The following is a 23,975-nucleotide window of genomic DNA, read 5'->3' as shown; positions in this document are numbered from 1 at the left end:
ATGTTTTCTCTGAAATTAAATTGGCAGGATAATAACAGGTAGCAAAACATAATATACTGTACCATTATGGGAGGGCAGTCAGAGTTATTTTTGTTCCTCACAGAGTTCCTAAGAGTCCTCTGGAACTTTTTTTTTTCTCCTGCAATCTTTTTTTTTTTTTTCTGTCCCTGTAATACCCCAGAAAGCTTTTAGGAGTTATTCCATGTTGGGATTTAGATGTCAGATATCTGCAGGACATCAGTCTCTCATCTTCCTAATGTGTTTCTATGTGTGTCTTTCCCTTGTGATCTTTCAGAAGAAGAGCAAGCTGCATTACCACATTGCAGTCATCATAAACTACCTGGGACATTGTATCTCTCTGGGAGCCCTGCTGGTCGCCTTCATCCTCTTCATGAGACTCAGGTGGGTGAGTGCCTCTGCTGTGAGGGCTTCTGCTGCATTAGTTACACAGGTGGACTCGCATGAGAGAGATTCATGTATGAACTGCTGCTACTGCCTTGTGAAGTGTGTGGATGAATAAGTAACTAAGGATTCTCAGGATTGTAAAAGATTTAGGGGGAAATGTATTGCTCAGCTGTGGCTCCTTTATTGCTCAGGATACCTAATGGAGTAAAGTGTGTCATTTTTATGCCAGCAACTAAATGGAATTGCAAAAATAATGACTTGATGTTTCAAACAGACTTTCCAAACACTCCTCCTTCTGCCATGGTTGGATAATCATATGCAATAGTCCTGGTCCAAACGCACACCATTGGCTCACAAATGAAGCAATGTTTTGGTAGCTTATCCGAGAAAAAATAAAAAAATAAAAAAAATAATAATTGGGTTTTAACATGGTTGCAGATTTTTCTCCTTTCTCCTATAACATATATCAATATCTTTCTTTAAAAACTAATGTGTGTGTGTATATGTATATGTATGTGGATAGATAGATAGATAGATAGAAAGATAGTAAAAACTAATGTGTGTGTGTATATGTGACAGATAGACAGATAGATAGATAGACAGATAGATAGATAGATAGATAGATAGATAGATAGATAGATCAATTTTGTATCTTGTGTAGATCAGTTTTGCGTGTGCAAAAAATAATCCCAAATATACAGATATCCCTATATGATCCCTTTTCTGGACAGCTCTCCTAGCATGTCAAGTGTCCTTTGCTTGGATCAACTTTAAATCAGTTTAACTGAGAGGGACACAGGCTCAGCCCCCAACACAAATATAGGCTATCTTCTTGTCACATCCCATCAGTACATCAATTGATTTTCCAGCTGCTGACAGAAACTATACATCGGCTGGCCAGCTGAGTGGCAGAGAACGGAGAATTGAATATGCTCGCTGGCTTCTGAGGTCCAAGGACAACCTGTCCAGGTTATCTCTCTCTCTTGTCAGGGCACCTGAGCAAATCAATACGTCATGGGTCAGCGGAGTGCTCCCAGCAATGAGATTTTAGACTGATGGTGTAGAAATGAAGACATCTTAGCAGCACATCAAGGGCACGCACACTCCTCTTCATGATTATTCCAGTCCAGAAGTGCCATGGTTTAGGGACAAGAACTGAAGGTCTTCAGTGAGTTGGCGCTCATTATATTATGCTCAATCAAACTGAGAGACTTGTTTCTATGGGATAATGTCCAAGCCTTAATTAGCCTGGATCAATGTGTCAAACTGGATGTGAGGAGAAGAAAAGTCACGTATTTCAGCATTCCCCCACACTCTTTGGTGTTTTGGCCACAGATTGCGGAGAGTAAGCAGATGAAATATCCATGCTGTTTAGGATTATTTAGACTAGATTATCCCAGACTTAATCTGCCTTGATTAATCCGGGGAAGATATTCTCGCATCTTTCCCTGGATTTCCAATCAAAATCACACTAGGAGTCAGCTGACAGATTTATTGGATGCTGCTTTTCACAACGATGTGCCCTGCTGATAACCCTCTGTCTGTCTAGCTAATGTTCCCAAGTCAGTGCGTCATGGATATATTGAGGCTGGGTGCGAGTACAGAGGCTGTAAAGTTGTAGTTGGGCTCAAACGGGTCCTCTATCAGGGAAAAAGTGTAATGAAATACACGGTGAACAGATGTTCAGGGTAAACACAGAGTGTTCTTGCACTCATTTAGTGTCTGCCCACAAGGACAGAAGGACAGGAGTATTAAATTGGCTTATTAATGTTTCAGCAGACTGCATTTGCACAGCAAGGGATCCAGGATTTGGAAGTGTTTCTGAGACACCATGAATATACATATACATACATACACAGATTATTATATTTATTAGATATGATATAATTAACACACACACACACACACACCACACACACACACACACACACACAAATATGTTTAATATTTTTTTTATATATATATATATATATATATATATTCATATATTATATATATATATATATATATAATTTTTACAACATTATAAATAATGAGAACTTAATAAATAAAATATTATAATATTTCTTTTTTTTTTCTTGTTTTGGAATATACAAAATACAATGATATAGCAATACTAATAAATCCATACATAATTTCTTCCATACATCCATACATAATTTCTTTTTTCTATTAACAACTACTAAGGGTGGACACGAACAGTCGCAACCCTCAGTATATTTATTATAAAATTAACTATTAACAACTACTAAGGGTGTATATATTACAATCACAATTTTATAAACATATAATATATATATATATATATATATATATATATATATATATATATATATATAATATATATATATATATATATATATATATATATATATATAATATATATATATATATTATATGTTTATAAAATTGTGATTGTAATATTCGCCAAATAATCAAAATATACTTTTCTGACCAAACCATAGTGTTTATACAAGATTCTGTCCAGCACTGCAGAATGAATTACTCACTGTATCTTATTCCATTGAATTTAGTACATCCAGTTGTGATGTTTGTTACCTTGCTGCATTGTGTAAGAGCGGAAAATAAGACTTGCAAGCTGGATATTAGATACAATCATCCTTTTTTTATGTGTTGTTTATGAGTGGAGGTTGTTGTTTTTGTTGTTGATATTAGATACAATCATCCTATATTGGATGAGATATTGGCGTAATTTCAGGAATGCCCTTGTATTCCATATCAGTGCTCACCTGTCAGCCGAGTTTAACCTGGCTCCTCCATCATTCACAGAATGAGTGGTGCTGGGTAAAAAGCAGGAGGCATCAAAGTATGAAAGGAGAGCAAAGCTGTTGTGGGCGGCACCATTGAAGGGCTCAGCCGCAGCAGCTCAGGTCAACATAACAGTGACAAGCCGCTGTTGGCAGCTAGCCTTTTTTTCATCCTGTTTTTTGACAAAAGGCTAGACTGGGAGAACCTTCCTGTCCTGTGTGACACAAAAACCTTCTTACATGTGCCTTCAGGGCAGAGACAGGAGGGAATACAGAGAAGCAGAAACACAGTATTTCTCTGCAGATAATGCCTCAAAATAAACCACAATAAATGCAAGTTGAAATCAAGACCCTTTATCCCAGAAGGAAAGAGTTTCTACCTATAAAAAGTACTTTTCTTGGGAAAGCAGTGTGTATTTATCTTTGAGGACTCCATAGTGGTTTCGATTATGTGTGTGTAACTAAATTGAATAATGCTTCATTATTTCAAACAATCAGAGCTTTTACTTATAACACAAACAAACAAATCCATGAAAGCAGCAATTGTGCTTTTTGCATGACTCTAACTAGAATAGCATGTATCCTGCTAAATTTTGCTAAACAATTGTCCATTAGATGTCCTCTGGCAAAAACAAATGTATTAATAAAAATCACAAACAGCGCTTTGTTAAAACGGCCACATTAGTGGTATAAGCTTTTTAGCAGTTTTCGGCTGTTGATGTTTATTTGGATGGATCTGGTTTTCCCTGAGGAGGTCATGTAACTTTGTGTTTCACAGATGCATTTTGTGATTTTAATCCTGTCAGAATTGAACGAGAGCAGTTATGGTTGTCTGAGAGCTGTAATCCTGTCTGAATTGGAAAGACAGCAATTGTGGTTTATTATTGTTACACAAAGCTTCTCTTCATTTGTTTTGACCTTTGTCAAATGCTGTGAGTGAAATGTGTTGATTTTTTGCCTGGTGCGCCTTCTTTATGGACTGTTTTGCCAACTTTCTGAGTAAAATATCAGTTGGTAGTACTGTTAACTTCCCATCTGAACACTGTTTTTATATATTCTTTCTTTGCATATATATTTAATTTCATGTTGTTTGTTCGAAAGTGACAGTCAAGACACAATAGATTTCTATTTCACATTGTTATTTTATACTTTCTATTCAGAGAATCCTAAAAAAAAAAAAAAAAAAAAAAAAAAAAAAAAGATGAGGAAGAAGTCCTCCTCCCAAAATAAAATAAAATAATGGTATCCACACAAAATTTTAAGCTGCACAACTGTTTTCAACAATTTTTTTTTGTTTTTTTTTGTTTTTTGAGTACCAAATCAGCATTTATTAAAGATCATGTAACAATTGAATAATAGTAGCTGCTTGAAAATTCAGATTTGCCATCACCTGAATAAGGTAAGTTTTTTCTTTTCTTTCTTTTTTTTTTTGTTAATAATTTATGTTATTAATATTTTAATGTATTTTTGAACGCATAAATGCTGTCTTGGTAAGCATGAGACTTCTTTCAAAATAGATTTCAGTGTTATTTTACTACTACATAAAACTACTACCATCTGAGTAGTGCTTTAGAGATTTGATAACCATCTATTAACCTCTGAAAAGTGCCTTCTCTTCATGTAGTCACTCTCGAAACATTCCAAAGTAAACTTGTTCTTCCTTTAAGCAGCACTAGATGAGGAGGACCTCTGCTCTTCTATTTCCGTCCATGCTTACGCAATGAGGGTCAGCAGGGTGATAGAGTCAGCAGACCTAGGAGCACATGGCCGCTGTATGAGGCAATGGCACTTCGCCAGCACCCCCACTATACTGTGCGAGTGGACAGACAGGTCGCTCTTACTGGGCCCCAGCACGGGACGTTACCAGTACATCTGCACACCATTTGTGCTCAAGGACGCTCTAGGAGGCTTGTTCTTCTGGTGCCGCAGGCCCTGCGCAAAGCAGCCGCGGCTTGTTAGCGCCGACCTCCTGCAGAGAGAGCGGCCTGCTCTAGCTCCCTGCAGTTTACAATTTTGGTTACCATGTTTATGGCCTAAAATGCATTACTCAGTGCTTTTGCCTGTGACCCATCTTAACATTAGCTGCAGAGGATTGTGATTGTGGAGCCCGACTCTGAGCGGGAGATTATTCTTGAAAGGACACATCTTAAGCCGAAAAGGCTTGGTGCAGTGGATCAATGGGAAGTGAGTGATGAGGGGGAGGACTTGAATAGACAGCTGTGATAACGCACTCCTATTAGCGCAGGCAGTGGGAATGCTAATAACCAAAACACATGCAGTCGTGAGCAGGCACCGGAAGACTGCGAGACCCATGCAGAGACTCAGAAGAGGCCTGTGAAAGGAGGAGTTGCTTAAAAAGCATACAAATTGTATGAGTGGAGATTCAAGTGTTTCAGGTGTTCATGTTTGATTTTTGCACTTATTTGAGGAGGAGGAGAATGTAATTTGCAAATTTACAATTAGGGTGGCAATTACTAAAACAACAGAAAGGAGGACACTTTGTGGGATTCAGTTAGGCCAGGATAAAAACTGAAAAATAAATATTAAACTTGCAAGCAATGACAGAAAAAGATTCATCCACTAAAAAGATAGTTCACCCCAAAATTAAAATTCTAACTTCATTTATGTTCATGTTGTTCCAAATCTGTATTAGTTTCTTTCTTCCACAGAGCACAGAAGAAGATATTTTGAAGAATGTTGGTAACCTAACAGTTGCTTGTAGCCATTCACTTCAGTGGCATGGAGAAAAAAAATACTCTAGAAGTCAGTGGCTACCGGCAACTGTAGGTTACCCACATTCTTCAAAATATCTACTTTTGTGTTCAACAGAATAAAGAAATTCTCCTCTGAGAGTGAGTAATGAATATATTAAAAAACTTTTGGGAGGGACAATATTTGGTCTGGTAAATGGATGGATGGATGGATGGATGGATGTACAGTGGGTAAAATAATCATTGAATAGGTCACCATTTTCCTCAGTAAATATATTTCTTAAGGTGCTGTTGACATGAAATTTTCACCAGATGTCTGTAATAACCCAAGTAATCCATACATATAAAGAAAACAAAACAAACATCTTCAGAAATTAAGTTCTGTGTTTCACGGGGTAACTAAAGGCCAGAAGGAGTTAGGAATGATTTCCAGGGCTCAAATTATTGAGTGACATGGCCGCTCACTGATGAATTTCAGAGTGATATTTTAACTAAGCACTGAAACTACAAAACACAAGGAAAATGCTGTGTGAGTCTTTCAGCATACACATTCTCACAAGCACAAGCCTGCCTTCTGTATGGAGAAACTAGTCGCATACAAACTGCTCTAAATAGGCTGTTTTTCCCGCCAGACGATAATGGCATGACACCAATCATAGGGGAAGCCCATATCTCAAAGTACACCTCACCGAACACATTGCCTCAAACCAAAAAAACAAAAAGAAAAAATCACATTAATACAAATAAAAAACCTCATATTATAGCATAACTACACTGAAACTGACTTATTCATATAACGGATATGAACTACCATCTCCTAGCCCCCTCCCATTTAGAAAATGGAATGAATTGAGGATGGCTCCGGTTCTACGGAGCACTGTTTCAAACTGGAACGACAGGTAAGACTGGTCTACACATCTTCAACAACTATACTTATAAATATGAATAAATTATGCTATACAATAAAGTACTGTGAAACAGTGGTCTCTTATTATTGCCTCTACCACTTACAGGCAAAACTTACAATATGCCAGCTACTAGGTGACGTTCACACAGCCTTTCTTGATAATCATAGCCGCCAGGGACATAAACCCTACACATTTTATCAATGACACTTGAAACACAAATTGCTTCCTTCCCCTAGCCACAAACACAGTCAGATATTAAGTTCAGGTGATGATGTCCTCCGATCGTCATCAGAAAACAAAACAAATAAGTTCAGAAATTAAGTTCTGTGTAATAAAGTGGAATGACCCAGGGGAAAAGTATTGAACACGCTTACTGAAATTTATTTTTTACTAAAGCCTTTGTGAATGACAGCTACAAGAAGCCTCCTGTATGGAGAAACTAGTCGCATACATTGCTCAGGTGTGATTTTGGCCCATTCTTCCACACAAACAGCCTTCCAATCTTTAAGGTTCTATGGGTCTCTTCTATGAACTCTGATCTGTAGTTCTTTCCATAGATTTTCTATTGGATTCAAGTCAGGTGATTGGCTGGCCATTCTAGCAGCCTAACTTTCTTTCTCTGAAACCAAATGAGTTTTTCCTTGGCTGTGTTTGGGATCATTGACTTGCTGAAATGTCCACCCTTGTTTAATCTGCAACATCCTGGTAGATGGAAGCAGATTTTTATCAAGAATGTCTCGGTACATTTTTCTATTCATCCTTCCTTCAATTATATGAATTTGATCAGTGCCATACCATGATGTTTTGGGGTGACGTGCAGTGCCATTTGACTTCCAAACATGGTGTGTATTATGGCATCCAAAAAATACAGTTTTGGTTTGACCAGACTATATTCTATCAGTATTTCACAGGCTTGTCTAAATGTTGTGCAGCAAACTTTAAATGAGCTTAAACATGCTTTTTCTTCAGCAATAGAGCCTTGCGTGGTGAGCGTGTTTACAGGCCACAGCGGTTGAGTGCATTACTTATTGTTTTCTTTGAAACATTTGTACCTGCTAATTCCAGGCCTTTCTGAAGATCTCCACAAGTGGTCCTTGGCTCTTAGAAAACTCTTCTGATTTTTTTATTGTTTTTCACTGCTCTGTCAGACATCTTGCGAGAAGCACCTGTTTTCTCCACTTCCGGGTTATGGCCCCAACAGTGCTCAACATTCAGAAGTATAGAAATCCTTCTGTAACCAATGCCATCAGTATGTTTTGCAACAATAAGGTTGTGATGATCTTGAGAGAGCTCTTTGCTTTTACCCATCATGAAATGTTTCTTGTGTGACACATTGGTCATGAGGACACCTTTTTATAGGCCATCAGTTGAGACTGAACCAGCTAATATTAATTTTCACTGACTAGGGGCAGGATTGCTTTCTAATTACTGATAGATTTCAGCAGGTGTCTTGGCTTTCCATGCCTTTTTGCACCTCCCTTTCTTCATGTGTTCAATACTTTTCCCATGTGTCATTCCACTTTATTACAAAAAACTTAATTTCTGAACATATTTCTTTTGTTTTCTTTGTATGTATGGATTACTTGGGATGTTGAAAATTTAATATCAACAGCACCTTTAGAAATATATTTACTGAGAAAAATGGTGACATGTTCAATACTTATTTTACCCGCTGTATGTATGTAGTTATTTAGTGCAGCTATTCTAACCTTGTGTACATGCATGTAATTACAGTTGCATAAATTGTTATGAGCTTATTGCATTAAATATAAAATATTGACTATAGAAACATAGAATGTTGGAAAATACATGAAACCTAAAATGCCAGTAGGTAGTGGCAAGTCATTGTCTAAATGAGTGAATCATTGATTCTTTCACACAATAAAGTCATTCAAAACAGCTGACTCATTCAGGAACAAAACACTACTGTTGATCAGAAATGCAGTGATTCTGCAGCCACTTTGTTTTGAACTATTTCTTCTGGTGAAATAGAACAAAAACAGCCAATAATATATGTATAATATATAATTATTGTTATTGTTATTATAATTATTATTATATAAAATCGGATAAAGTATCAAATAGTGGTGATATTAAAAGGAGGACAAATGAGCATCTGACTCAAGCCTGCACATTAGGTGGACATGGTAACTGTCCGACCAAAAACTGGACAGATGGCCACCCTATTTACAATACTGTAATAAAAATCTCTGGAAATTTAATTTATTAAAAAGGGACCTTTCATAATGAAGCTCAGTTGTAGTGCATCGTTCAGAATTTAATAGAGAACAAAAATAATGTGTTAATAAAATATTTCAGCTTAAATCAGTATTTTGTGTCAGGGTTTATTCTGTGATAACAACTAGCTGGATGTGCAATATCCCTTACTTGACATTTAATACATAGCTAACATTATATGTAATTTTAATTTCAATTATATATATTTTTAGATATCATAACTTATTGTGATCTGTCAGTACTGTGTCTGTTATATAAAAGTATTGAATATTAACATTATATGTATTAAACTGCAGTATAGATCATATTGCAGTTCATAAGACCTATTATAGTAGAGCTTTAATTTCAATCATTATTATGTGGCATGAATAGGATTAGTTCTGTATTAATAGTTTGTTTCATGAGTGCTGCAGCAGGCACACTCCCAGGTTTCCACTGGGGAGAACTTATGGCCACTTGTCACCAGCACTGCCAGCCTGTCAGCACAGAGAGCGCCTCCCTGACCCCCACCCTCAGCCAGGGTTGCCAGGTTTTACAATAAAACCTGCCAAATTGCTACTCCGGGAGGAAAATACACGTTTTGGGTGGGTTCCCTTGGTAAAATTTGCATTACATGGGCTAAATATCACGTTATTGGGGTCGCTTCAACCCACAGACATGAAAAACAACCCACGGCAACAGTGTTCAAATAACCCAATTCATGCGGGAAAAACGCGGACCTGGCAACACTGCCCTCAGCTGCCATGGTGATGGTTGGCAACATGAGTACTTGTGCCCTGTGTGCGGATCGAGCAGTTAGAGATTTGCAGACCTCCCGCTTTGAGGTATTATAGGCCACAATTTTATTCTTTAAGGGTTGCGCTGCTTTCAATGGAGCTAATGCTTTAGTAATCTAATTATTATTTTTTTCCCCTTAAATCTGATTAGGTTAGCCTGTAATTTTAAAACTAAGTGAATTTTTTTTATGAATGGACCAGATATAAATATCTACTTCATTTTGTGTGTATGTGGCATAATGGACATGTCAGTTCAAGAAATAGTTTTTTAATCTAATAAGTCAAAAACCGGCCAATCAAAATGACGAAGACTTTTTTTTTTTTTTTTTTTCAAAGATATTAAGGCATCTTTAGTCACTTAAAAGAATTCTACAGCCTGCCATTCATGTCTGAAATATGAATCAACATCAATTTCATCATGCTCATTTGCTCAGTCAATTAAACTTAACTTTTGACAACCAATAATAATATTAGTAGTACTAACAGCGTGAAGGCATTGACTTGTTATTAAGAGACTCTAAGAAAAGAGGGTATAATTAGTCTGCATTTTGTCAAGGTAAAATCTGCGAGCTGTCATGGCAAAAATAGTGCTCTGATTAACTGCTTGGGTGGTAACTGGAGAAGGCTTGTGCCCCTGATCCATACTGTCATGTACAGTATGTAACCCTTTGAGTTAAACAGAGCCAGCAGTGGCCCAGTTTTACACCACTGGCTGTTTATTTTAATAAAGCATAGTGATACAAATCTCCCCACAAGTAGAGTAATACCAGTACATTTTGACCTTGTGGGGACATTTTTTAAGTCCCCATGAGGAAACAAGTTAATAAATCATACATAATGGAGTGTACTGAAAATCTGAAATAGCAGAAAGTTTCCTATAAGGGGTACAGTGGGTTTAGGTTTAGGTTTAGGGTTGGTGTAGGTCGATAGAAAATACAGTTTGTACAGTATAAAAACCATTACGCCTATGGAGATTCCTCACAAAAACAATGTAAACCAGTGTGTGTGCGCTCTTTATATATTTATCTAGGAAATTGTTTCTGAATGGGAAGCAGAAGCCATCATCTATTAGCTGAGTTCGTTTTTTCTAATCTTACGTCTCAAACCTCATCATCTTTGTTTGCTTGTGCTCATCGATCCAGAAGGAACAGATTCCTTTATCTATTATAACACTGTTTTTCTTCATAGATCAGGGATGGATTTTCTGGTGCATCGATTTTTAATGATGAATAATTTAGGTCTTTGCTCATGCTTAATATGTCGCACCCAAACATGCTATAACATAGAGTTCATGTCCAGATGATGTGGGCTTGATCAGTATCGCATATGTGGCCTTTTCCTGTGTGGCTCACAGGGATTTAGAGGCTTGTTTGGGGAAACAGGGTCAATCATTGCGCACTCCAGTAGAGCCACAGTGGACATCCATGTGTACTTCTACTGGAGGAGTTCATTGGGAGGTAAGAGTGACTTTCTGAAAATGTCATCGAGCTTTAGCGAGTTGTATTGAATAGTTTACACAAAAAGGAAATCATTTACTCATAATTTACTCACCGCCATGTTGTTTCAGACCTTTATGCTGTTATTTTTTCCATTGATTACAAAAGGAGAGTCTTTATGCAGGGCTTTGATATACAACACAAGTTTTTAAGCTTCTTAAAGGACAAAAATATCATAAAAGAATCATAAAATAATACAGGTGTCTTTTGTGTTTTTTAAAGACTTCTGAAGTCTTTGTAAGGAACTGAGAAATCTTATTTTTAAAATTTCATTCTCCATTTCATATATTCAAACTGGCACATTATATTCGATTATGATACATGCATGAAACCATCAATCATGGTGCGATGCATAGATGTGACATCTGTACAGTACAAGTAAGATTTCAGGGAAGAATATCAGTACATTGTCTTTTTTATTTTCATAAAAAATTTAAAAAAAAAAAACAACTTTTACCATAGTGCACGATTTGTAAACCAATTCATCTTGATATTTTCATTACGTAACCAGCGTATGTATGGCTGTTCTGAAATAGTAAACTTGCTCGATAGCTCACCTGGTACAGCATTTCACTTGCACTCAGGTACGAGTCTTGTAATTAAATGTTGCCAGATTCACATTCATCTCTTTAGGATACAACTGATACACCACTCACTAGACATTTCACTTTGAAATTGTCACAAAGTGTGCAAGAAGCAACATAATATTGTTTTACAAAGGTGGTATCACAGCCATGTTTTTTCCAGTGAACCTGGTTTGCCATATAGATTACTTCTTAATAGTTTTATGGCATTTTATGCAGCATAAAACCTACTTTGCTGTCTTTTTGGCACTTCACAAATGTGATTAGTATTGGGGGGAAAAGCAGTGTTAATTAATAAGCATTTTCTTGTGCATTTCACCCATCAGCATATGGGTTTAGAACAACAGGAGGGTGAGAAATTACAGTTTTTTTTAACAAATACAAATTAGCACATTTTAATGGCATGCTTTTTCATTTATCAACAATATTTTTTAACACACTTATATGCTGTAAACTAGAACAAAAAATATTAATCAGTTCTCCTTTTGAAGTGAACTAAAGCAACTGAGAACTGCAGTGGGAAAAATTAATGAGAGTTATGCAGTAAAAGACAAATTTGTTAGTTGGCATTGTGTGGGAAATCACATCCTAACAGAAACATCTCTAACAATACACCATGTTAACAGGACTTAATTAACAGAAAGTACAGCCACATTTAACCACAAACACTTGCCAGCATAGTGTATTTACACTGTGTGTGTGTGTGTGTGTGTGTGTGTGTGTGTGTGTGTGTGTGTGTGTGTGTGTGTGTGTGTGTGTGTGTGTGTGTGTGTGTGTGTACAGTTTGTGTGCGAAGATTTGTGGGTGTACCATCCGTAACTAATGAGAAAGTAATGTCATAGGCAGCTGCTCAGAGTGTTGTGTGAACGAGGTCAGGGAACCGCATAAGCGGCAGATACTCTGCTGCTAAACGCCCTGAGCTTGTGTTTTCACAAGGACAACACTGGCCTCACAGCCGTCCTTCTTCAAGATAAAAGTCATCCTCACCCGCTCCCATTGTTTGTCTTCATTCATCCATCACACTAGTCAGTTAACTGAGGGAAATTAAATCAAATACAAAATTGTGGCAAAAACCTCTAAAACCCAGTGCTTTCAGTAGCTATGGCTTTTGTGGTTTTTGAATGGCATGCACAGAAAATTTTGTTGTTAATTACAAAATAATGAATTAAACACAATATTGTTGTGACAGGTAAAGCATTTAATAGACATTCAAATATTTTTTGCAAATATTGGCTTTAAAAGTCAATATGTGATTCATTTTTTTTTCCATAAAATTTAACATAATCCATTTTCCCCCATTTTAAGGCTGGTATAATGCATTTTTTTTTTTTTGTATAATTAATTGTACTAAATGAATGTGTTAAATTGACAGGTCTAATTGTAATATTAATTATCAAATTGGATGAAAAAGATACAAAGCGAGAAAACTCGACAGCAGATTTGGGCGCTTAGTCAGATAACCTCTATTATGCAATTATAAACCAGAGGCGCCATTCATAAACACCAGTGATGACTTGAGTTTAAGCGTCAAGTCTCATCTCATCTCTTCTTCATAAACCTCTGAAGCTGGCGATTACTATTCAGAAGACGGCGCGCCTTCCCATCTGTCACCAGGAAAATTGCATCATCATTTTCACAATCCATCCATCTATCCTGCAGATGTCAGATGGCTTTCTCCCCACCGTGTTTATCTCAGATAGTTTTGATAGGCGGGAGTTTATTTATATCCATTCTCAAACAAAATGTGGTTTCGGTACCTTGATCTTGCTGTACAATCTGACAAACAGTCAAAATGATTAGCTGAGGTGGAGTTTCCAGCTGAGAAATGCGGTTTTGTCTCGGGTAAAGGATCTGGTTTGGGTAAAGAACAGTGACTCCATGTCTGTATGAGAGAGGCTTTTACAAAGAGCATTCACTGAGGCTTTTTGTCTTTATTCTAGAGCTCTAATGGAGCCACTCTCTGATGTCACTTTCAAGACATCTCATCTCTTTGATATGTTACCATTACAGCTGAATGGCTGTTTATATCTCAAGGAGGTGTGTTATACCTAGAGAAAGATGTCCAGTAGCATTCCCATTTCTGGAGAAAAAAAAAAGAATTAAACAATCCTAGTGGTGCACTACCATTTTTTTTAAATGTTTTTGAAAGATCTGTCCATTCATCATTCTGTCCTTCTATCTATGTAGGTCATTCTATCTGTTCTAATTTCTTGATGCTTTAAGTTAAGAATAAAATTGTGGTTATTACAGCTCTGTTTACTATATTTTGAATAAATTCTGCAGATTTCCCCTAAAAATCAGCATTGGAAAAGGTGAAAAACTTGCAAGAAAAGTGCAGATTCTGTCTGGGCTACCTATAATTCAAGCATATAACTGCAAAACTAAAGCATATTTAAAAACTAATGTTTTTATTTTGCCTTTTTGTAAGGTAATGTTCAGAAATGGTTCTGTTTCTCATGCTGATGTTGTTTTCTCTTTAAGTTTGATCTGCTAATGAGATGCACAGGCAGAGAGACAAAGGCCTTGGTGCTGAGCAATGTCATAATTTGTTTTTTTTGCATCCTTTGCAGTAAATGAATTTCCTCAGACTAGCAGCTTCCCACTGAGATGACACATAAATGCACAACTGAGGCAACTGCTAACTGTGTGTTTATGGGATTTGTGTTTGTGGATCTGAGATGAGCATAAATGTTAGTTTTTTTTTTTTCTGTTTTTGTTTTTTTAGAAATCTAAATCTATGACAGCATATAGTCCCGTTTCATGTCTTTTGACAGGAAATTTGATTGTTTGGTACGTTTTATTGCTTAAGGTCAATTCAACCAAACCTCCATCTTTTTTCTATCTCTCTGTTTTACGTTTGTTTCCTTTGAAATGTCAGAGTTAATTGGAAAAGAGGTCAGGGGTGCTTAGAGAGAGTGAAGGATGGATATTAATCAGCTCTTACGGGCATAAACATGCATGACAACATTATGTTTCTGTCCAGCAGCCAGTGGAATTTAAACTAATCAATGAAATATGAGAAACTGGCTTAAATAAGTGATGCACATCAGTGTCATGTGTCAGTGCATCATTGCTTAATAACCCTAAACAGGTAACCATTTCCAGGGAAGTAGATGAGAAATAATGGTGCTCTTTAATGGTGCTTTCTTCTCATTTTTGGCTGCTAAACCAGTTCTGTTCTGTTGGCACTGCCCTAAGAGTTTACTCATGCTTCTGTAAGTTATTCTTTTATTTTTCTGATCCGGGAAGTTCTGCTGCTTATCTAATAATGATGACTGCTTTGATTTGGAGGTCACTGTTGGTCTTTGGTCAGTCGTAAATACCGGCTCCAGCCTGAAGCTGATATCACAGGCAAATTGACCTTTGAGTCGCACTGCCGTTATTTATGCCATAACTTAAGAGAACGAGAGAGGGAAGCAGAAAAAGAGGGTCATTTACAACACACTGTGAAAGAATAAAAATTCATGAGGATCACTGACTGTCAAATTCAGATGCGATTTTGATTCATTTATTTCTGAAAATGTTTTGAACCCTAGTCTTCTTGCATGCTATAGTCAAAACTTAACACATCTTAACCTTAACTATTAAAACGTGGTTGTTCTTTTTGCTTGTTTTATTATTTTATCTTGCCAGTGGTGCAAAGTTGAGCCTGGACTGGCAATGAAGTCCCCTTTTAAAAATAGCAGCATGATGCCCTGATAGATGTCACATATAAACAGTCCTGAGGCCAAACAAAGGTCATTCAGTAACAAATTCTCACTCAGTCACAAGGCAGCAGTAGAACAAAACAGCCAGTTATAAAAAATTTAAGCAGATGTGTTGGTAAAAATAGAAGCTTACAGAGAAATACATCTTGATGGTGTTTTATATACTAGAACAAATGAAAATATACAACATAAAGACAAGGAAAATTGTGCAGTAAATAGCCTTTCTGATTGTGTTTATGTACAGCTGTTAGGGAAAAACCTTTCATTGCTTGATGACACAAATCTGGGCAGTCAGTCTGAAAGCCAAGTTCAGTCAAAGTGCGTTGAGTTTGCCCTCAACTTCTTGACCTGCTTCAGATTGACCCTATTCTGACTGATATTGGAGCAGCTTTTTCTAAAGCCTTTCAGAACCAGGAAACCTGTTGTAAAATGCTGAAATGTTGAAATGTAGCTTTTCAAAGCGGCAGCCTGATCCAAATGTTTCTCTTGAGGCTCTAGTGACATTTTCAACAGTATAAAACGCACAAAGAAAGCCTGTTAGGCACCATGTTTATTATCGTTTTAAGTACCAAACCATTTTTCATTGCTTTTCACCGTGACACCAAAATTCTAACGGATATGAATCAAACAAAGGAATGATGATGGGAAAACAACACATTTTCACTGTCAAAGAGGTGGTTGTTGAAAGGATAGTTTACCCAAAAAAAGACAGTTCATAATGTTTACCACACCTATATTGTTTTACCTGTATCTGTATTCTTTTATCTCTGGAACATAAAAAAATATATATTTTTAAAAAGGTTCCCAAAACAGTTTGGTTGCAAAATTCTTCAAAATATCTTCTTTTGTGCTCCACAGAAGATAGAAAATCATATAGATGACATGAGAGTGAGTAAATATGTACAGATTTTTTTTTTTATTATTATTATTATTATTATTTTTTTTTTTTTTTTTTTTTGAGTGAACTGTCCATTTATGATTTGTTTTGTTTTAATTAGAGGGCATATGATCTGATTAATTTGACTACATTTTTAATCAGTATACACCCTGTGTGTATATCATATGAGCTCTGAATATGAAATGTGCATTACTTGAAAATGCAATTGCTTCACGCAGTTGGTCAGCCACTTAAAGATAAACATAATGTGCTCTGATGGGACCGCATGCTGAGAAAACTCAACAGCACAATGGATCTACCAATAAAACAACATGAAGTCATGCTGTGAATGCATTCACACCCTGTGAAAAAGACAACAAAAAGCCTAGATAGGAAAGAGTGTTTTTTATCTAACATCTTAACTCTTTCTTTCCTTCCATCTTTTGCCTCCTCCATCTTTCCTTCCCCTCCATTCTCAGGAGTATCCGGTGTCTGAGAAATATCATCCACTGGAACCTGATTACAGCATTTATCCTGCGAAATGCCACCTGGTTCGTGGTGCAGCTCACTATGAACCCAGAGGTGCATGAGAGCAATGTGGTGAGTAAACATACGCAGAAAAATGTTCTCTCCTTCTCCTATTACTTTTCTTTTCAAAATACACAAGCAGTGCACACATAATCCATTGTTATTTCTCACAACACTTGCACACCCACCTTTTTGTTCCATCCATTGTTCATTCTCGCTATTTCTCTCTCTTCACCCTACTGTTTTTTTCTTATTCTGTTGGCACACATGCAGACAAACACAAGTTTATTAAAGGAATCATTCCAATAGCCTTCCAAGATGAGTTTGTTTCTTCATCTGAACAGATTTGGAGAAATTTAGCATTATATCACTTGCTCACTAATGGATCCTCTGCAGTAAATGGGTGCCGTCAGAATGGAATGAATGGAATCAGTTAATTCCATTAATTAACGTCACGGGAAGTGAGAAGCAGCATGTTTGTAAGAAACAAATCCATTATTTAATTAACTTCAACATAAAGGTGTCCTATTATGCTTTTTCACTTTTTCAACTTTAGTTAGTCTGTAATGTTGCTGTTTGAGCATAAAAAAGATCTGCAAAGTTACAAAGCTCGGAGTCCACTTCAAAAGTGGAAAATTATGCAAATTGAAATTTCTTGTTGACCAAAAAAGACGAATAAATAAAATAAAAAGGAGATATTTTATTTAACAGAAATTTAACTTTTTCTAAATTTAACTAACTTTAAATTAAATAAATTAAATTATTTAACTTTAAATTTAACTATATTTTCAAAAACTACAACGAACGACTCATTTGGACTACAATGCATATTAGTAGTAGTAGTAGTCAGTAGTATTTTCCAGGATTTATGATTTCACAAAGATCAACGAATGGGACGAGACCTGGTTGAGCTGCACTAGAGAAGGCAACGAGTGTTATTATCACTATGTCAGAGACAAATCAGAGATTTGATTTTGATGCAGTATGAAACTGAAGCTGGCAGGCGGCTATGGTAAGGGGTGTGATATTTCCTAACCAGGCGCCAAGTGCTGTCAATCACAACACACACTGGTCCAGCTAACCAATCACAGCACATCTCATATTCCAGAAGACGGGCCTTCATTTGATACAGGAACTATTCAAGCCATTCATGCCAGACTCGGGAGAGAGATGTTGTAATAATGTAAAATATGTGAAAAATAATCTGTTTTTCAAACAACCTAGTATGAGAGCCTGTGTTCTAGTACACCCCCAAAACAAAATCAAGACTTTGTAAAGGAGCATAATAGGACCCCTTTAAAAACTCTAACTTAAAATAGAAGTCAACAATCCATAATAATGCTTTCTCCAGTGAAAAAGTCATCTTGTCTGAAACAGTAGAGAAATAGGCACAGATCTGAAAAACAGATTCACACAGTACATACAGTTGGATTTTGATGTGAGAGGACAACAGGGGATGGACTTTTTCACTTGGGGAAGCGTTATGTGTTTTGAACTGGTGTTTTAGCCAGAAGCAAATGTTTAAAGTTAAAACACTTGTACATAAGGTTGTGTTTTGATTTGAAACCAGTGTGTTGATTGATGGACTGGAGTCATGTCTGTCACTTGTGGATTATTGTGGTGTTTTTAATCAGCTTTTTTGACACTCATTCTGACGGCACCAATTCACTTCAGAGGTTCCATACGACATAAAGTGATGTAATGCTAAATTTCTCCAAATCTGTAATGAAAAAACAAACTCATTTACATCTTGGATGGTCTGAGGGTAAATTGTCAGCAAATGTTCATTTTTGGGTGAACTATTCATTTAATTGCATTCAAAACCTGCCCCAGACACCTGGGTCTCTGTTTCTGCTCTCTAACAGACATGGAAATCTAACTAGTCTCAGAGTGTATGGCATTGTTGTCACTAGATGTATGTTGGTGTGTGTTTTGGGTGGGAATGCAAACAGCTCGGCCCCAGAGTCACCATCCACTTTGCTTCCCCAAGAATTAATTACCCTCCACTTTTCTGTGCTTCCTTAATCAACTGAGCCGAGCAATTAATTAATCTACTGCGACGTCAATATCAGTCCCAAGAGGCTTTTCCATCTACATCCAAATTCAGCCTCATACTTTATGATGCACATGGGTATCAGAGTTTGATTGCGCCATGTTTGTCCTTGATACTTATCTTTTGTATTTGCCAAAGCAAAATTTGTACCTGTTTATCTGTATTTTATGGAAGGCCTGACTTAATTGGCTCTTCATGCTAAGATTTTGCAAGTCAACACATTAGTTCTACCTCTGAACTTTCCTAGATAGAAACTTAAAAAAAGAATCAAAAAGTTGCAAGGGGTTTTAAGGCAGAAGTGGTTATTAAGCATTCCTCCAGGTCTTTGTACAGACAGCAGTGGCCTAATTTTCCTAGTTTCCATTCAAAGAAAGCTCTTTTGAGACGTTTAAAAGTGATAAGAAAAGATTTGTGGACAAATGCCTTCCGTCAACCTGTCTAGATGAAATAAAATGAGCATTCTTGGACAGAATGGAGAGCCGGAGGCTGTTTAAATGTGAAGGAAATTGTGTAAATACGCCATGTCATTGATGCCCTTGTCTTGAATCGTTTCAATTACAGTTCAAGCAAGTGAACCCGGTTGCCTCTTGGTTTATACAAAGACCATCTTGACTCAATCCTCTTTTCTTAATGAGGTTGAGCTTTGCATTATGTCTTTTTTTCTATATGTACAAGATGCATCTGTTTAGAAACGGCTCACAAGTCAGAGCAAACAGCTCTTCGCTGAGCTTTATAGCACAAAATGACACATTTATTGTGAAAAGTGTCACTTTGTAAAGAATTTACGCAATGCCTGTTAATGAAAGACATTGTTCAGTAAGTAACTGTAAAATTAGCAATAAAGATCCCAAAGAAGCTTATAATCTCTACATGGCCCTAAATTTCTGTCACACCAGGGGGCCTATTATGCAAGACGGTTGTAAAATTCTGCAGAAGTACTTCTGAGAGCCAGAGGACTTTATGACTGAAGAAGCTTTTCATTTCCCTCTGCTATTTCACATGTGGAAACAAAATCGTTACCACAGAACACATGTAATGGTCTATGGATTATTAGCTCACTGATTAATGCTGGGAAACAATAAACCTTCATTAGTTTTTCAAGCCCATATAGCTGAGATAAGTGTTAGCCTGAGATTTTGCAATCTCTTACCGATTTAAAGAAAACTCAGAGGTCTGAAAATGTATAATCTTTGTGTGACCCTTGAATTCCCACTTCAGTCATAACTCACAGCTGTAATCTTCAATCTTGAGCCGAGAGTGACAGATTTTTTATCTTCTCGTGAGACAACAACTTGACAGGGCACAGTGATGAAATATGGCCCAAACAAAGGAGCGGCGGCTGGGATTACACAGGATTAAATAGAGGGCTGACACACACAAGCCCCTCTGATGTGAATGTCTCTTGCAAATGTCAGAAGATCTCTGCTTTCCCATCCAGCTGCAGTTCTGTCACACTGTCGTTTTAACATCTCTGTCATTCACGTCTTTGTTTTTGGTTGTTTTTTATTTGTTGTTGGTCTGTTAGATGATTTCTTAATCATCAGTTCATGGTTTTTCAAAGTATATACACTATCGTTCACAAGTTTGGGGGCAGTTTTTTTTTCTTTCTTTTTGAAATAAAGCTTTTATAAATGTATTTAATCAAAAATACAGTGAAAACAGTAATATATAGTATGTGGGATATTATTACTATAACAGTAAAAAAGTTATGTAAATGTATTTATGTATTTGTTTATTCTTCCTTTTACAGCTTTGTCTTTTAGTGCTTGTATTTGCTTAATATTTTTGCGGAAAAAAATATAGTGGATACATTTTTTAGGGTTATTTGATTAATAGAAAGTTCAAAAGAACAAAATTTATTTAAAGTAGAAAATAGTATTGTTTATTAATTGTGTAAATGGCTATTTATTCATATGAACTATTTGATTTATATGCCTATAATATTTATTACCAATAAGATGAAAACTAAATCTATAAAAACTTTCATGTACAAATCACAATAATATAATAACATAAGATTCTTATGCATTAAATTATTTCAGTATAAGCTATTTATTATATAAATCAATATCAAAGATTTAGACATATACTCTCTCTGTTTACATTATGAAACAAAAAAAAAATGATAACAGTAAAATTCCTCAGCAGTCCGCAATATTTTTAATTAGTTAATTAACCTTTTTAATAAATAGAGGTTTTTGTAAAGTTTTAATTTTTTTAATACATTTCATACTCGTATTTTATCATCAATGATATTGCATGTTGGTATAGTCACAGTTATTGTTTATTGACCTTATTTTTTTGTCTCGTCATTGTCTCATTTTAATCATGCAAAAAAAAATTGGCAACAAACATTTTTCACCATAATCTTCATTGAGGAAACTAAAAAAAAAATCCCAACTTATAAAACTGTCTTTGAAATTGTTCAAATCCGATCAAACTTCTTTTGATCTGCCAAAGCTTAAAGATTTCACATTCAGAAATAAGACTTTCATTTTGACACTGACCATCTGTATTATGTCCTAAGAGGTATTGTGCTTCTGATAGTCCTGTCATGAGAAGCCATAACCCACTGGCTTTCATCATACTTTAATCTAAATCAGTTCCATCCCGAGGCTTCATTTTAGACCCCCCATCCCAATCTACCATCTGTAATGTCCCTTCCCTGGAGTGAAAAGGTTTTATCCCCTGCTTGGTGTTTGAACTCTGCTTCAGTCATAAAGAGTAACCCTTCCACACACACAAACACACACACACATGCACAAGCTTTCATTTCCTTAAGCTATTAAAATAAAAGCATTTTAAAACAGAGAATGCTAACAAGAAGTGGCATGGTGAGCTCCTAAGGCACAATTTAGGACAGTTTCTAAACATCTAACTGGATTTCTCTTTCTCTCATCACTGTCAGATCTGGTGCAGGCTGGTCACAGCAGCATATAATTATTTCCATGTGACCAACTTCTTCTGGATGTTTGGAGAGGGCTGCTATCTGCACACAGCCATAGTACTGACATACTCCACCGACAAACTGAGGAAATGGATGTTCATTTGTATAGGCTGGTGTAAGTATCCCATGATGCGCTATGATGGAAAGATACAGTTTTTGGATCATGCATATTGAAATAACTTATGACTTACGGCATGAACAGTCACATGTATTTAGAGATGAACATGTCACATTGTTGATGTAGAATTATTCCACATAAAGTACTTGTTTTCGTCCCTTATGCCTATGTAAAAATCTTTGAATAACTTATGCGATCTTAAAATATCTTTAATATTTATTAAACATGTTAAGAAAAATGTAAAAAAAAAAATATTTATTTTAATTTAATTTAATTTTATTATTATTATTAATTTTTTTTTTTTTCAGATCGCTACATTGAAATTTATAAACACTTTACACTAGGGCTATCAAACAATTAATCACGGTTAATCGCATGCAAAATAAAATGTAGTGTTGATATGATATATGTGTGTGTACTGTGTATATTATTAATATATATAAACACAAACTTTTATTTTGCATGAAATTAATTGTGATTCATTGTTTGACAGCCCTGCTTTAAACACATTATATGCCTGATATAATTTTTTAAAAAAGAGAAAGAAAGAAAAGAAAAGAAAAAGAAAATGGAAACATGAGCTCCCCTGAGAAAGGCACCTGCTTCACAGAATGATATAGATTGTTTATAAAATGTATTTAAAGTCAGTCTGACACACAGTACACAATCCATTTTACACAAAGTAATTATGATTAAAAATGAAGGTGACAAACATTTTTTAGACACAGCGCAAGAACTGAGAAAGCAAATAAGGTCATTTCTGATTTCATGTTGCCTTTAAAGTACAGCAGTGATTAAATTACTGTCAATTAATAACTTGAAAAGGAGACAGAGTTACAGTAGTTGATAATTACACTAATGAGGACTGCAATTTGATCAGGTTCTCTTCTGAACCATGGGCAAATTATTATTATGCGAATAAACAAGCCTTGGATTTTCCTCATTAAAAATGCATTGCAAATGAGTCATTGCCGAGGATTTATCACACAGTTCCTTAATAGTATCAATTATACTGTTTGTACAATGTCTTTGATTTTTCAAACTAATCAGAGTGGGTGGAAATTTGCTCTGCTTTTTTCAACAGGTATTCCATTCCCCATTATCGTCGCTTGGGCCATTGGCAAGCTGTACTATGACAATGAAAAGTGAGTTTCTCCCATGCTGAGCCTTTCTTCCATTTTCTTTCTTCATTTATCTCTGTATAATTCCTTTATATTACTCTAAACACACAAGCTGCCTCACCTCATTTACAATAAAAGCAATTAAAGGTTAGATTAACTCCAATTATCTCTGTCATCTACCCTCACTCTGGTCATTAAACAACTGATTCACGATAAAGCCAGAGAAGCATTCTGCAATTTGAGTGAGGTTAATTAACGCATGTTACTTATGAAATTGATGTAAACATCCTAGAGTTCAATAGTCAAGACATGATATATACAGTACAAGATCTCCTGTACAAAAGGAAACAAATACACAAACACATGTTTTATTAGACATGTTAAAAGGATGGATTAGGGCAGATATTCTTCTAAAGCCCTCATTAGCTTCATCAGTCTCAAGATGGGAAACTTTACAAACAAACAATGAAAAAAGAAATGTTCATTTATTCATATTAAATAGGGGTAGAGGGTATATAATGTTCATTTTCCAGGCTTGACATTTGGGCTTAATTGCATGAAACATGATATTATTGTAATATAAGAAAGCCAGTGTTGGAGATAAAACAAAAAGCAAGAACAGCGTGAATATTCTGTCTTTTGCTTTTTTGTATTGTTTGTTATATATATAGATAGATAGATAGAGAGATTGTTAGATAGATAGATAGATAGATAGATAGATAGATAGATAGATAGATA

General features: G+C 35.9%; 1 protein-coding gene across 1 annotated transcript in view; it reads left to right on the top strand.

Moving 5' to 3' along the window:
- Positions 1-23,975, top strand: part of LOC109082215 (corticotropin-releasing factor receptor 1) — a 40,721-nt gene continuing 16,746 nt past the window's right edge. The window contains exons 1-4 of the mRNA XM_042720597.1: positions 1-402; positions 16,950-17,070; positions 21,960-22,113; positions 23,201-23,261. Coding sequence (XP_042576531.1) covers positions 203-402; positions 16,950-17,070; positions 21,960-22,113; positions 23,201-23,261 — 536 coding nt within the window. The 5' untranslated portion in view covers positions 1-202. The remainder of the gene's footprint in view (positions 403-16,949; positions 17,071-21,959; positions 22,114-23,200; positions 23,262-23,975) is intronic.

Source organism: Cyprinus carpio, chromosome B3 (assembly GCF_018340385.1).
Source record: "Cyprinus carpio isolate SPL01 chromosome B3, ASM1834038v1, whole genome shotgun sequence".
Classification (NCBI taxonomy): Eukaryota; Metazoa; Chordata; class Actinopteri; order Cypriniformes; family Cyprinidae; genus Cyprinus; species Cyprinus carpio.
Note: the sequence above shows the minus strand (reverse complement) of the source record. Positions and strands in the feature narration are given on the sequence as shown.